General features: G+C 34.8%; 3 protein-coding genes across 3 annotated transcripts; 1 reads left to right on the top strand and 2 right to left on the bottom strand.

Moving 5' to 3' along the window:
* LOC140875367 (probable glycosyltransferase At5g11130) lies at positions 1 to 3,237 on the top strand. The gene is made up of 3 exons (XM_073279033.1): positions 1 to 471; positions 1,874 to 2,441; positions 2,642 to 3,237. The coding sequence occupies exons 1-3, from the start codon at positions 21 to 23 to the stop codon at positions 3,123 to 3,125; spliced, it is 1,503 nt and encodes a 500-aa protein (XP_073135134.1). The 5' UTR covers positions 1 to 20; the 3' UTR covers positions 3,126 to 3,237.
* A 1,122-nt stretch (positions 3,238 to 4,359) lies between these two features.
* On the bottom strand, positions 4,360 to 9,057 carry LOC140892742 (syntaxin-132-like). The gene is made up of 13 exons (XM_073301717.1): positions 8,806 to 9,057; positions 7,890 to 8,000; positions 7,663 to 7,719; positions 6,978 to 7,026; positions 6,614 to 6,702; positions 6,454 to 6,527; positions 6,009 to 6,051; positions 5,843 to 5,903; positions 5,712 to 5,737; positions 5,547 to 5,624; positions 5,189 to 5,269; positions 4,787 to 4,852; positions 4,360 to 4,691 (listed from the first exon to the last, which is right to left on the bottom strand). Exons 1-13 carry the CDS (start codon positions 8,821 to 8,823, stop codon positions 4,521 to 4,523), a joined length of 924 nt encoding a protein of 307 aa, XP_073157818.1. The 5' UTR covers positions 8,824 to 9,057; the 3' UTR covers positions 4,360 to 4,520.
* Positions 9,058 to 10,080: 1,023 nt separating this feature from the next.
* On the bottom strand, positions 10,081 to 14,311 carry LOC140874864 (uncharacterized). The gene is made up of 10 exons (XM_073278322.1): positions 14,172 to 14,311; positions 13,359 to 13,603; positions 13,060 to 13,264; positions 12,782 to 12,872; positions 12,550 to 12,695; positions 11,726 to 11,969; positions 11,511 to 11,615; positions 11,233 to 11,415; positions 10,946 to 11,147; positions 10,081 to 10,700 (listed from the first exon to the last, which is right to left on the bottom strand). Exons 2-10 carry the CDS (start codon positions 13,591 to 13,593, stop codon positions 10,216 to 10,218), a joined length of 1,896 nt encoding a protein of 631 aa, XP_073134423.1. The 5' UTR covers positions 13,594 to 13,603; positions 14,172 to 14,311; the 3' UTR covers positions 10,081 to 10,215.
* Between the last annotated feature and the right edge of the window lie 1,235 nt (positions 14,312 to 15,546).

Raw genomic sequence — 15,546 nt, forward strand, 5'->3', positions numbered from 1 at the left:
TGAAGTCTGATTATTCTGTAATGGCGGCCTCCAATGTACATAGTCTCATCTTCTCCAAAACCTCCGATCTCTCTCGCCGCCTGAGAAAAGATTCGGCCAAAGGATCTTCATCCTTATTCCTTGTCACTTTCTTCTTAGCTTTCAGCTCCTCCATTCTCATATTTTTCTACTCTTCTTCCACTTTGAAACTCAACAACAACCTCCGACCCGACCCGACCCGGCTCGGACTCCATGCAAATCCATTCCTCGAGCTGCCGAAGCTCAATCCCACACAGGTTTCAGTGCTGAAGGGAACACACATGATCTCAAGCTCGGCATCCGATGATCATCATGATCAAGAAACTCGAAACAGTAGTACTACTCCAGAACCACAAAGCCCACCAATTTCATCGAGCTCTGCTGACGGCGGCACCGGAGACGATCATCGAAGGGATCAATGGCGGAAAGGGGCGGTGAAAATCGACTCGACAGGTTAGAATTATTCTGAATTGATCTCTTTCACGAATCACTTTCTCATATTGCTTTTGGTTTAATTTTGACCAACCATCTTAATTGGTTTCTTGGTTACTTGGCTGCTTAATTTAGAGCACAAGACTAGTTTACGAAAGATGATTTGATTTGAAGTCAAAATTGTGTTTAGCAAGTAATTTGACTAAAATTAATAAATATTTATTGTAAATTGTATATCTATAGCAGCATTATTTAGCTAGCTTACATGCAGTTATCTCACATAAAACATGACCTTTAATTATGCAATCCTACATTTATCTAGTAATTAAGCTCTCTGAATCAATTAATTCCAATCTGCCCTTTCAAATATACAATATGTGAATTAACCAAATATAGTTTTGTAATTACCTTATTTATATTATATATATATGTCTGATGCAAATATTTATATATATATATATATATACCGATGAATATATAGCTAGCTAGGGAGAAATTAATTTTGTGGAAATTTGAATGTTTCTAATGAGTTTCAGTTACTTCGATATTGCCCTTACGTTAAATCCGAGAACTCAACTCATTCGGGACCACATATTTCGATATAGATCGATCCTATATATAACTTCAAATATATTGATTCGATCTAGCATAATAACTAATTTATTTGTATTTTTATGTTATGTTCGAATTTAATTTCCGTCTCGATCCCATACGCATTCATGTCGCCTCCCCAATTCTAACAAGTTCAAGTTCAAGTTCATGATGTCAGCAATGACAAGTGATAATATGACATTATTTACTTGATCGGTTCTTATGATAAGATAATATAAATTATTATATTCTCCGGTGACCATATAATTTATTTACACTGCTGCCATTTCTTTAACACACGTCAGTAACAATAGGCTAATATGATGAGTTGTGATCAAGAGACATTGGTTAATATGTCATTATCATTAATTTTATCATATAGTATGACAAATATTCTTTTTTTAATTTCAGATTCTGATTAAAAATATGATTTAATAATCTAGATGCAAGTAAAATCATAAACAATTATAGCTAGTAAATTAATCAACTCCAATGACAAGAATTGATTTAATTAGAGTGGAATACTACATTGAGATAATGCAAAAGTATATATAATTTATGTATATACCTATGTATCCAACCCTCTTTGCCAGACATGTACACTGTATATTAAAAAAAACAAAAAAACAAAACAAAAAGAGCATGACATATTTGCCCCGTTGTAGAGGGAGTACTTCTACACTTGATTTTAAAAAATATCGTTGAGTGGTTTTTATATGTCTTTAATATTTGGTCAAAATTAATTAAGACGTGGATTTATGATTGAATATATATAACGAGTTTTATTCAACTTTATCTTAAAATAGATCTAATGTTTTATGATTTGTCATAGGAAACATGGAGAAAAAGGAGGAAATATACCACGACCGAAACCTATTTCTAAAGGAGTACCATAAAATGAATAGAAGCCTAAAAATCTTCTCATATCCCCACCAAAAGAACGACCCTTTCGCCAATGTGCTGCTCCCCGTGGACTACGAACCAAGTGGAAACTACGCCAGCGAAAGCTACTTCAAGAAATCCCTTTTCAAGAGCCATTTCCTCACCAAAGACCCTTCAGAGGCTGACCTCTTTTACCTGCCGTTTTCGATCGCCGGCCTGAGACATGACAAGAGGATTGGGGTTGGTGGGATCCAAGATTTCGTCAAAGACTACGTCCGGAACATCAGCCGTGTGTATCCTTACTGGAATCGGACCGGCGGGGCCGACCACTTCTACGTCGCATGCCACTCCGTTGGGAGATCAGCTGCGGAAAAAGCCGTTGAAGTGAAGTTGAATGCGATACAAGTCGTGTGTTCTTCGAGCTACTTCTTGCAAGGGTATGTTGCTCATAAAGATGCGTCTATACCTCAGATTTGGCCCAGGAAAGGAAAGCCTCCGGTTCGTTCGCCATCAGAAAGGTATTTGCATGTTGCGTTTGGATGAAAGATTTCAAATTTATTTATACTACTTATTTGTCGTTCATGTTTATATAGTATTGCATGTTAGTTAGCATACATTTCAAGTTTATTTAATATTGTCATTTGAAATCTATTTTACTTTATATATATAACTAACGTGTAAATAAGTAAACTAAAATAGGGCATGCATGCATTTGCAGGAAAAATCTTGCCTTCTATGCTGGAGCAATGAACTCTCCGGTACGACGGTCTTTGATCGAACACTGGGGAAACGACACGAAGATCTTGGTCCATCGAGCCCGTCTGAAAACGCCATATTCAGAAGCTCTTTTGGGGAGCAAATACTGCATTCACGCCAAAGGATTCGAAGTGAACACTGCTCGAATAGGGGATGCATTGTACTACGGTTGCGTGCCGGTGATCTTAGCAGATCAATATGACCTTCCTTACGCTGATATCTTGAATTGGAACACATTCTCAGTGATTGTTGCAACAATGGATATCCCATTTCTGAAGAAAATACTCCAACGAATAAGGTTTGATGAGTACTTGAAGTTGCAGAATCATGTGATGAAGGTGCAGAAGCATTTCCAGTGGCACCATTTGCCACATGATTTTGATGCTTTTTACATGGTCATGTTCGAGTTATGGCTTCGAAGAAGTCATTTGAGGATTCCTATTTAATTTTTTGATTCAAATAGTCTTAATTTTAACACGTTACGTTCATGTATATACAAACAATATAATAATCTATCAGATTTTTTGTACATTCACGAGTTTTTCATGATGATTCAAATAAAACAGTAAATTTATTTATGCTTTAAAGTTCTTGAACTCTAGCCGTCTGACTTGTCTTGATCTAACTTGAGCTCGGAGCATTTTATTTAGCTCATCATCTTTAATACATTAATTTTTTGTTTAACCATTTTCTCAAGTTAAATTTAAACTCGGGCCACAATTTAAAACAATATGCTTTGTGTGGTTTGAAGTTTAAACTTGAGAGCATTTGATTTGGAAAAAAAAAAAAATTATTTGATTGGAAAGTATTTGTTTTTGTAGATGTAGAGATTTGTAAGAAGGATTTGGAATGAAACACAATTTCGGTATAATCAGTAGAGCCGTCAATTTGGGTAAAGCCCGTCGGGTCAGTCCGGCCCGCTACACAATTCTAGTGGATTGGGTTGAAATTTTTTCAACCCAACAAAAGGTGGGCCCAACCCACCTAGGCCCGCAACGGGAGAATTAATAATTTATTTTTATTTTTATTGTGATATATGTATTTTTTAATAAAAGTTGTGAATTTTTTTCGTATTAATTACTTTATATAAAATTTACACACATGAAATAAATAATTTAAATTTTTATTAATATATTTCTATTAATATTTATTTATGAAATGATATTTATAATTAATTATAATTTTTTTTATTTATTTTTATTTGTCGTTAGCCAACCCGCGGGACGACCCGCCTAACCCGCAACCCACCTTGAGTTGGGTTGAGGATTTCCAGCCCGCCAGGATGGTGGGTTGACCCGCCATCGACCCGCCAAAAGGTGGGTTTTTGATGGGCCAGCCCGTCCCTCCATGGGTTGGCCTGTTTGACAGCTCTAATAATTAGCACTCCATCTGCATAGATTAGCGAAAGATAAATTTGAAATTCATTCAACATAAATTCATCCCATTTGACAATTTTTGAAACTATTTTTATACAAACCCATACAAAAATAATAATTTGATTATCATAATAATAAAGAAATCTTCCAATCTTCAATATCCATATATTCAAATTCCATTATCTTGTTCTATCCAAATATTTTAGTATAACCTTAGTTGCAAAAAGACCTTTTTAAAATATTAACTTTACCCTATTATTTTTCTAAAAAAAATTAATAATAACTTTAGCCTAACACATCAGGCAAAGGAAGATGAATGGTATATTGAATTTTAGATAGATATAATTAATTTACACATTATGAGGATTTACGGCTGGACCTAGTAACCTGGCCAGTGTAGGAAAGAAAACAGTTCTCAGCTGCACATTTTGTCTGCAAATATATACTACAGAGCATGATGGTGAGCTATGCCCCGTTTCTCTGCCATGGCTTGAGTACGCCCACAACAATGATTGCGACCATAATGAGGAGAATGAGGATTGCAATGCACATCCATTTCCGTGAGCTTTTTTGCAAGCTTTTAGCCTTCTGAAGGGCCGTATTCCCAGATTGCACATGATCAACAGCAGACGAAACCTGAGAAATTTTACAAGTTGAAAGCATTGGACCAAAAACTTTGTATGCCTTCAAGGAAACCAAAGTAATAATAGAACTTTTGTGGTTTCCTTTACCTGTGATTCTATGTTATCAAGCATGTCGCCTTGAGAATCTACCAGTACCGCCATATCCAGGAATACCTGTGAGATAAATGAAACATTTTGCAAAAATCATTTCCTATGGATATAAATCATGTCATTTCATATTCCATATTTTTTACACTAAAGAACATCCCATCACTACCCCAAAAAGAATAAACTAGATATCGTGTGATGTTCATGTATATCAAGTCCATGCTGTGCATGCAACTGGTACAAAATATCAATCCTTACTGCAAGTTCTTGCGAGTGCTTGCATATGTTTACTTGTAAAGGACAGGCACGTGCAAGTGGATTTCTAAATTTATATACCATCCTTTTTGCTCAAATCTAAAGAGTTTGATTTATGTTTTCCAATAATGTCAGACGGCATCTTACCTGCTGCAAGTCAAGAAGCTTCCTCTCCAATTCTATTACTGCATCATGTCGCTCTTGAATTTCAGCAAGAGTGTCCATCACCTGCAACGAAAATTCAATAGCCGAATGAATGATAAGACTAACTGAATAATACCAGTTCTGAAAAAATGAGGAGCTAAAGAAGAATTTATGGAAGAGAGGTCACAAAATGTCAAGAAATATTTTTTCATGGAAAAAATTGAGTGCTGGCTCTATCTGGCTGGCAAACATACTTATATATTAAAGCAAATATATTTCACTATAGGAAAAACATGGAAAAGGCAAGAAGAGAATGGAATTGAAGATGACCAAATGAGAAAAGTTGTAACAGCAGACCAACCTGACCTCGACCTTGCTCTCGGATTGCTTTCTGAAAAATTTGCTCACTGTCACCAGTCTCGATTAATCTATCAATCGTCTGCAAGAATAATTGTTTCAGAAACTTCGTCCTAAAATTGTAAGTTCAAAGAAAAAATTAGCATGGGCCACTATAGTTGAGTTTCACCTCTTCATCAGCTCGAGTGCCCGTCACTGAAAACCAATCACAAGATATCAACACGATTATTCTAGACTACATGAAGCAGTTGCATTATGTAGCAGAATTTATTTTATTGTTTTGAAAAAAAGCATTAGTACCTGTGAACACCCGCCTCTCTACAACCTCACGATACTCCAGGTGTATCTTCTCTCTTAAAGTCTGCAAGAACATATATTAAGAGAAATTCAGAAATAGGAGAGAAAATAAGAAAAGTTGATTCAGAAGCCATACTCAGTACTCACAATAACATTCACTTCAAGGTACCTGAAATTCTGACATTCTGTCTTTGAACTTTTTCTTTAAAGCCCTGTATCAAACATATAATTTCAAGCCAAGGACTATAATTCATAGTTAAATACTTTCAAATCCACAAATGCATTGTATGGATTTATGCATATCATGGTTCCGCTCAGACATTGAATTCAATGAATTCCAGGTATGTCCATGTAAAACAAAACATAAGCAGAAGGACACACACAGTACATTGGTAACAAAAAAACAAACTCGGTATATCGGAAAGAGAGCCAATCATCTCTTATGTGCAACACATTGGTTTTATACACGACGACGTCTGGTAATCTATGTAGTTATAGTTAGAAAGCGACATTTAAAATGTAAAGCACTCAATGTTATGGCATCCTTCAGTGCTCATAAGTGGAAGAACAGCATAATGATTAAAACAGAACAACATAAAAGGAACACATGTTACACTGTTGTTGCTGTTCTTGATCTGTCCACCCCGGATCCTTTTCCACATCCAGGCTTTTGTCTGTTGGCTAAGTTCTGGATAAAAGATGAAAAACAAAAGTCGGTATTAGAAAATATCCTTGCAAGCAAACTTTTTCAAGGAACATATCATTTAAACTCACCTCTTTGTCAAGCACCTCGAATTTTGATTTAATGGTACGAGCGATTTTTCCAACTTCATCTACATCTCTCTCCATTCGTTGCTTGATTTCTTCAGATCGTGTAAAATAAATAATAAAAAGGTGAAATTTCGAAAACCAAAAGTTGAAGTTCGAAAGACACATGGGACAAACATGTGTATCATAAATACAAGGCACCCAAAAAATACAAGTTGTAAAAAACGATCCTTGGATTGTCAGCTTTCTAATGGACAAGAAGTTTCTTTTGCAATCATGTTAATATTGAAAAGTTGATGCTACAAACTATCCTAGATAATCCATTATTGCAACAATGTCAAAGAAGTTCAAGAAAAGGAAAGCAATCAACCTTTCATAGCAGCAGCCTTGGTAATAGCCCTTGATTGCTCATGCTCTTCCTGAAGTGAACACAAACAAAATTATCAAGATTACAACTTTCACAAATCTAGTCCTACAAATAACGAGAGCATATTAAAGGAGGAGAAGAATTAGGTAAACAACAATATCTTTAACTAAACAGCCACAAAACTTTTGCGAAATAATATTATCTATAAATTTTTATTTAAGGGAAGCTGCTCTTGAAATTCAGAAATCCTTTCCTTGCAAACATATTATAAAGCCATTACATTGTAAACATATGATGGAACTTATATTGATGAGAGTAAAGCCAAATTCCAAAAATATTGCTAAACTTCACGGACATTGAAATTGTCCATAGGCCATGTGCTCGAGCGCAAATCAGGGGGCAATGCCAGAGATATCAACTTAGCAGGGCCAGCTAAAATGGCCGATTCAATCAGAATCCATATCACCTCCACTAAATATTATGTGCATTTGGACACAATAACAGGGGGAATTTCGATAAATATCAGTTTCAATAGCAGATATTGTTTAAGTACTTCATTTCGTGGTTCTTTACATTGAACTCACAAAACATCTCTTTCCTCAGGAAGTGGATAAATCAACAGGTGAAGTAACATAAATTTCCCAAAGTGGAAAAGATAACAAAATTGAAGAAGAGCAGAACCTCACACCTGAAGCTTTTTGAGCAAAGTATTGAGTTTTTCATACTGCTTCTCGATTTCCTGAACCTAGAGAAAAAAAAAAAGCAAGCAAAATATTATTTTTCATAATAATAAAACAAGAATTTTTTCTTGATATAAAGATTCCATAAAGTTTAGGCACGGGAAAAAAGGAGAATACCTACAGCAAGGAAACACGATTATCAAATTAAGTAATATTTATGGAAAGATGTAGTCACCTGCTTAAAAAAATTTTGAAGGCCCAGTTCCCCTGAATGCAGTGATCTCTGTCTTCCCATTTCAACATCACGATTCCTATTATTAAGATCCCGAGGGATCACAAATGAGTCCTGTAAAGAGACATAAAAGATTAAAAAAAAAACCAGGTATAATTTTTGTTTAGCAGCATATTCCACACATAAACAATCAAGAGGATGATGCTAGCATGCACCCTTATTCAATGTTTTGCAATCCAGCAAAAGTGACTTAGATATCCACTAAAACCAGAAAATAAGATGGCAAAGTGATTACAGAGCTACATAAAATGAACACAAGCAAGCCGTCTCCTGTTTAAACGATAAGTTTTTATGATTCATATATATTTATTTTACAAAATTTGAGTCTTTTGTGGGGAAAAAAAAAAACTCCTCATCATGCCCCTTCTGCCAACTCAAGAAATCTGTGAAAATTTGGACAACTATAGGTGAAACTTTTTGAATGAATGTATTCACTGATTCCGAGTGGGATAATAAATAAAATCTCCCAGTTAACATATATGACATAACCACGAGAGAATTTTACGGGGAGATGTAGAGATCCTTACATTTGGAAACATCCAATTTACACATTCAAAATCATATAAATTCATAGATCATTCAATCATTGCAAACGGGATATCACATAAACCACGTAATCTTATAATATCAGCAATCTGATCACTTACAAATTACAATGCCATATAAAAAGGAACAATAACACCAATCGCGGGAAAAAAGGGGGAAGAAACCAAAATGAAATCCTTTGGTTTCATCTCCGGCTGATAAAAAGCTAAGGTATACGCAACTTTTCCGAAACACATGATCGCAAACGTGTATTCCAAACCCATTTAACAAAATTTCCAACCGTGAACAATGAAGCAAAAAATAGAAAACTCACCGTCAAAAGATCATTCATTTTAAAGAATTCCAGAAACGGCAGGAGAAGAACAGACAGAACGAGAGATCTTCCCCGCGAGAAGGCTCTCTCCGTCTCCCCTTTTTCTTTTTATTCGGAATTTTTGATACGCGGGTTTCTGCAAATAGGGAGAGAAACAAAGAATGTCCCTTAAAAAGTGGGATCCTCGAGTCTCCATTTCCATTCATTCAAGTGTTTCTTCCCTCTCTCAGTCTATGGCTCCATTGGATTTAAAAACCAATTTCCCCTATGACTCCATGTCATTTCTCAAGACAAAAATACTGCAGATATATATTAATATTCATTCATTGGGTCAATCTATGAGATCCTCTCATAATTCACCTACACTATTTTCGTTATTGATATTAATTCTTGGTGAATTTTTATAATTATTCTAACAATTGTATTTTTTTTCAAAAAAGGAAAATCTAGACACATTTCTTTTTTTTTTTTAACTCACTTTAATAAAGTTCAGTCCTCCCTTCAAAAAAAAATAAAAAAAAATAAAAAAATAATAATAATAATAATAATAAAGTTCAGTCCTTTTCAGTCTACATTAAGCAATTTTAATTAAAAACACAACCAAACGAATTAGGGATGAGATATCGAACCAAAATATCGAGTTTTAGAGATATTGTATCGAAATATTTTCGATATATAAACATTTTTTTATATATAGAATTTTTTTGAGTATTTGTACGATATCAATGTGGATTTTTTTCATATCAAAATTTTGAAATTTCGATATCGATAACAATATAATTTTTTTTTCATATCAATATTTTGAATACGATATACCGAAAATCCTACCCTAAACGAGATAAATCAGTAACATCAATTCTAAGCCACAATCCTAGTTAATCTTAGGTTCCAAAGGTGCGTAACAGTAGCTTTGGCAAAAAGTTATTAATTATTATTATTCTATAACAAATTTGGGCCGTTCTTCACATTTGTCAAAAACATTAAAAAACTTTGTTTTTTTTAAAAAAAAATCAAATCAAAATAAATGAATGAATGAATATACCAAAATCCTTTATATATTAAAAAAAGAAGCAAACAAACAACCCAATGGGTGTTTTTTTTTTAATAACATTGTCTTGCTTATTTAATACCTTTTCATATAGAAATTGTAGCGTTATTTTATTTTATTTTTTTTAGCAACGTTTTTTAATACAATAGTTATCGTCTTATCGAGACACTTGCTGGACCAAATTCGGGCTTTATTAATCTGGTCTAACACAGGGTCCACAGAACTCGTATGATAACTTTAATATATTTCTTTCTTTTAAACAAAGAAATATATTAGATAATCCAACTTTAATTTATTTCTTTTCTCAACAAAAACATTATAAACAGGCTCAAATCAGAAAATCAACCAAGGTGACAATCTCATCAAGCCTTCACAGCTTCTGTGGTGAGTCCATATCCAAACGGGAACAGCGGGTCGTAATGGCGATCACCGACGTTCATCGGAAGTTGATCGACGGTTTTGAACCACGTGCGCGGAAGTTTGCCTGTGAAGCCATATTCACCAAATAGAGCATCGGCAACACCTTGGCCTTCTGTTCCTGGAAGCCAAGCAGCTACTAGTGCATCGATTTGAACCAGATAAGGCTGAATCACGACGGGACGGCCCGTGATCAGGACTACTACACATTTCAACGAGCCACATACGTTGGTGATGATGCTTAGCCCTGGATCAGGGAGGGTCAAGTTAAGGTTGTCTCCAAACGTCTCTGCATATGGTGGTTCACCTACTACGACAATGGCATAATCGAACTTGTGGGATTTAACATATCCCGAGTCGGGATTCTCCACGAACACCACTTCTGTTTTGGGGTCAACTGTTTTCTTGATGGCATTCAAGATTGTGGTACCTGATCACACCAGAGGTAAACTTTCAAATGGGTATTCAAGAAGCATAGTTATGTTGGGATTCACTGGTATGTCTTATCTCCTTAATTTTGTATCACCATCATTAGCACACAGTAGCCATTTGAAATTCAAAATGTGTGCAGAACCAGTTCTGATTAACAAAAAGGAGTAAAAACCCGATGTGTTTTCAAAAATATGAAGAGGCCCCTAAATGCCTGAATAGACGAATACAAGGTGGTTGTAATACCAGACGTAATATTGCCACTCTGTCCTTGCCATTGAATCGTCCAGCCACCGCACTGGTTACCAATATTGTCAGCATGTGTTCCAGCAACAAGTATCTTTGATGCCTTCTTAGGAAGTGGTATCAGTGGCTCGTCTGCAGATCCTCCATTCTTAAGTAGAACAAGAGATTTTCTTACAGCTTCTCTCGCCAGTTCTCGATGTTCCTGTTATATTTAAGCATGGATTGTCAACGGAAACTTAAAAAATTTATTTTTGGAGGACCTGGATAAAGAGAATTTTCTATCGAACCTGACTTCCTAGGTACTTGGTCATGCTGTAATCAGCCAACGGATGCTCAAAAAGACCCATGGTAAATTTAACTCTTAAAATCCTCTTCACGGCATCATCAATTCGGGTGATTGGAATGAAGTTACCTTTCACCAAGTGGATGAGGCCGTCTATAAATTCTGTATAATTATATGGAACCATGATCTGCAATACATATATGATAGCTCATCAATATATACACTGTCACACTGAACTCATGGGAACACATATTCATTCAAGCAACAAAGTCTAAATGGTACCATGTCAATTCCAGCAGTAATTCCAGCTAGGATAGAATAAGTATAGTTCGCGTGAGGTGGAGAAGTGATACGGTCAATTCCTTGCCAATCCGAGATGACAAATCCCTGAAATGATCCATTCACAAACATTAATAACATGCTTAGTTCATTCATATAAACAATATATATATGTATATATGTGTGTGCCAAGACTTCTTTCAATGAAGTCATCATACTCTGAATTTCTGAGTGTTTTTGAGAAAACCGGTGACAAGATCGCGATTAGCATGCATCTTCAACCCATTCCAGCTAGAGTATGAGATCATGACCGTGGACACGCCTTTGATGATGGCATTGTTGTATGCTGGCATATGAATACTAAGCAATCCATGCCTGGTTGCTACGGTGTTATTCTCATTTATCCCATTTGTGGTTCCACCATCACCAACATAGTGTTTCGCACATGCTATCACCTTATTCCTGAACCAAAAACAAACCAACACAACATGATTAATTGCATGGAAAATCAATATAAAGTTACAAAAAAGGTAAAGTTTCTAATAAGATCAGAGAGAATCAAAGTTCACCTCCGATGTTAGAATACATTTTTATTAAACTGCATATTTGTAATTAAAAACTAGATGTGTTTCACCACTATAGTTATAATACACCATATGACTTCTTAATTTTTATATTTAAATTAAAAAGTGACAATGTGGCATACATAGAGATATATAAATATATTTTCTTTCTGACAGTTTATATCTATCCAGCCAAGTCCAACCGTGGTTCTATTTGGTTAATTCGTGCCCCTTCCCCGTCACTCACACGGTGGAATTATGGTCCATGACACTAGTCCTCGACCTTTTGCAAGATGCCAAAGGATCAGTCACTTTCCCTGGAGAGTTGTGCAATTATCTAACCTCCAAGAAAGCTATTCACATATAACTTTTCTTCTGTTACGTTAAGATAGTGGAGAATTTTATTCTGTGCTCGCCATATCTAAGATAAACAACTTTTAAAAAAAAATTAGAGACTAAGATTTAAGAGAGAAACTCACTGTCCAGCCAAGTAGGGAACTCCTTTTGGAGAATTTTCAGGTATATCTCCCTGTAATCCAGGTATAATCTCAGTCATGGAACGAACCACGGCTGGATCTTCGCTGTAACTTTCATAGCATCGACCCCATCTTGGATCTCTGCAAACCTGTTTGTGGCAGTGAACTAGGTAACATATCTAATATCAAAATTCTTCAAAGATTTATAATGAATTGATTACACTGGACTAGTTACCGCAATGCAAGGCGCAAAAACATATGGAATGCCAGTAGCTCTGACTTCAAGTGCAGTTGCAGCTCCAATTTTCTTGACCAGTACAGGATCTCTGTCGAAATCACACACATTATTTTAACTAGAAGCTTCAAATAAGAACTTCTTGAAAACAAATTGGCTGCTTCACTTTGTATTCAAGTTATTTTTTTTTCTCGTACAATTCACAAGATCATTACCTACCTCGAAAATCTCCAAAAGGAAAACAAAAGAAACAAATTAGTAGATATGTAGCCACTTGCCTAGTAGCTCCAAGGCCAACATTGTGGGGGAAAACTGTAGCCTTATACACATTGTTGTGTCCATGAACCGCATCGATTCCATATATCATCGGAATTCCGAGCCGGGTGGACAGTGAGCCCTTCTGAAAGCTGTTCACCATATCCACCCAGGCCTCAGGGGATGCCTGTGAAGCCGGAACACTTCCTCCACCACTCAGTACGCTTCCTGCACCAAAACAAAGATTCAAACATGTTTATTGGTCGAGGATTCGCAGTAAACATAAGTTCACATAGAGGACAAGGTTGAATTGATGAGATACCTATAAAGTACTTCTTCATGACTTCTGTTGATGCAACAGATCGTTCGATTTGCGTCATTTGGCCTACCTTTTCCTCTAAAGTCATCTTCTCCATCAGATCCTTGATTCGATCATTAATGGGTTGTTTTGGATCTTTGTAAATCGCATACTCTGCATTAGCTATTGCTGTCCAGCAGCACAATGCCCAAAATCCAATAAAATATGCCGGATTTTTTGCCATTCTTGGTCTCGGCATAGCCTACAAACTGAAATTAAAAGGTTAAAACATTATTGGATAAAGCAAAAATTCCGCCATTTTGTAAAGAACTGCACCTACAAAAAATGTAAGAGACTTCTGAAATCCGATTAATCTAAGCAGAGATCATATTACCGTGTCAGCAGTTTCGAAGGGACAAAATATCTGAACTAATTCATCTTCATAATATATTAAATTAAAATTCCGTTCAAAAAATATTAATGCCGATCCAAATTCTGTATCATTTCACACACTCTGTACTGTACTATTTCAAATTTTATCACAGAGAATTAATCTAAAAACAGCAATTACGCATCCCACTGTCGGATTAGATTCCATGTGGGGGTCCTACATACATAATCAGCACCGAGATAAATGCATGAATCCAAGCAGACGAATCGCCATTTCCCAAATGGAAGAAAAACCCATTAATCATACTCCAACGTAAGCTCAGAACAACATTTCAACAAAAAATGTATATATGTATCACATCAAAACACATGAACTCATCCCAAGTTCAATACAATGCACGAAGCTGAAACGAAACCAGAAACACAGAAAAGGCCAAAAAAACTTACAGTTACTGATCTACTGGCCCAGTTTCTCTGAGCACTATCTACGGTTGTTGGGACTGATAGAGAGAAGAAAGAGATATTTTATACCATTCAAAAGTAGTTGTGGAAATACTAGATTTTTCTTGCGACGAACTGGCGTGGGATAGTGGAGATATTTATAGGAAAAGTTCGTTTCAATTTCTGCCATTTTTCTTGAACCGGTACCAATTCTTTGTATTTGGGTTGATTAGTTTAAAAATAATAATTTTTATGAGTTGGGTGAGATCAAATATTTGTCGCTAGAACGTCTCGAGTTTTTGTGCATTTTTATTAGTATTAGTAAATATATGCACACGATGCGTATATATAAATTAATGTTTTTTAATCTAAACTATAGTTAGTTTTATATTCGTGTTTAACAAATTCTAATATGAAATATAATAAGATTTGAGTAATTTATATTTGAGACATAAATAGTAGCTATTTTTGGTAGGTTGTGTCATACCAATTCTTATAGTAGCTATAACTTCTATTCTAAATTTGAGATATAAACGGTAACTATTTTTGGTAGGTTGTGTCATATTGATTTTTTTCTCCTTATCCATAACTGTAGTAATTCTTTTTAAATAATAATAATTAATAATATTAATAATATAGAAGAGAATATGAAAGAGAGAAGAGATTATTATTTTATTTTTGGAAATTCAATAGGCTTATCCTGACTTTTAATTTGCATTTTCCGGGCCCATGTTTGATTATAAGCTATAACTATTGATTTAAAAAAAAAAAGAAGCTACAACTATAGGTTAGCAGTCAACTTAACTCAATGATTTTTTAAAAACTTAAAATGATTCATTGAATAATTTATTTTGGATATAAAAAATTGGAAAATAAGTACAAAAGTATCTTCAATCAATTATTTTAGTTTTTGGAATAAAAAATTGGCATTCATTGATGTACGTTGAAAAGCAAATGTAAATATATATTTATGTTTTCTAGATTTCGTAAGAAGATCTTATGGATAAAAAAGTAGAAGTACTTGAAAACAAAATGGTTATTATCATTATTATTTTTTTTTTGAAATTTCATGTATGAATGTATGATATCGATAACATGGTAGCATTAAAGAGGTCGAAGGTGAACATACCCGTAAAATTTTATGCTATAAAACAATTTTACTGGTTTTGTGTCAATTGAAAGGTAATCAATTGCATAATGATTAATCCTATTAAAGTGTGCACGAAGGGAGCTTTAAGTAACAATTTCACTCAAAAATATGATTTCACTCAAAAATATGAAAATGTCTTAGAAATTAGAAATTTAATTTTAGAAATTTAATTGGACTTAACTCACCTCAAAAGCTAGTTCAAGAGGTGAGGATTGTCCTTGTTTATACCAA

This window comes from Henckelia pumila, chromosome 1, assembly GCF_033568475.1.
Source record: "Henckelia pumila isolate YLH828 chromosome 1, ASM3356847v2, whole genome shotgun sequence".
NCBI classification, from domain to species: domain Eukaryota; kingdom Viridiplantae; phylum Streptophyta; class Magnoliopsida; order Lamiales; family Gesneriaceae; genus Henckelia; species Henckelia pumila.

Coding starts and splice junctions, on each gene's coding strand:
- LOC140875367 (XM_073279033.1), top strand. CDS start 21: ATGGCGGCCTCCAATGTACATAGTCTCATCTTCTCCAAAACCTCCGAT. Junction 472..1,873: donor GGTGAAAATCGACTCGACAG/GTTAGAATTATT, acceptor GATTTGTCATAG/GAAACATGGAGAAAAAGGAG. Junction 2,442..2,641: donor GTTCGTTCGCCATCAGAAAG/GTATTTGCATGT, acceptor ATGCATTTGCAG/GAAAAATCTTGCCTTCTATG.
- LOC140892742 (XM_073301717.1), bottom strand. Junction 5,738..5,842: donor AGAGAGGCGGGTGTTCACAG/GTACTAATGCTT, acceptor ATTGGTTTTCAG/TGACGGGCACTCGAGCTGAT. Junction 5,270..5,546: donor GAGAGCAAGGTCGAGGTCAG/GTTGGTCTGCTG, acceptor TTTTCGTTGCAG/GTGATGGACACTCTTGCTGA.
- LOC140874864 (XM_073278322.1), bottom strand. CDS start 13,593: ATGCCGAGACCAAGAATGGCAAAAAATCCGGCATATTTTATTGGATTT. Junction 13,265..13,358: donor CATGAAGAAGTACTTTATAG/GTATCTCATCAA, acceptor GTTTTGGTGCAG/GAAGCGTACTGAGTGGTGGA. Junction 12,873..13,059: donor GTTGGCCTTGGAGCTACTAG/GCAAGTGGCTAC, acceptor TGATTTCGACAG/AGATCCTGTACTGGTCAAGA.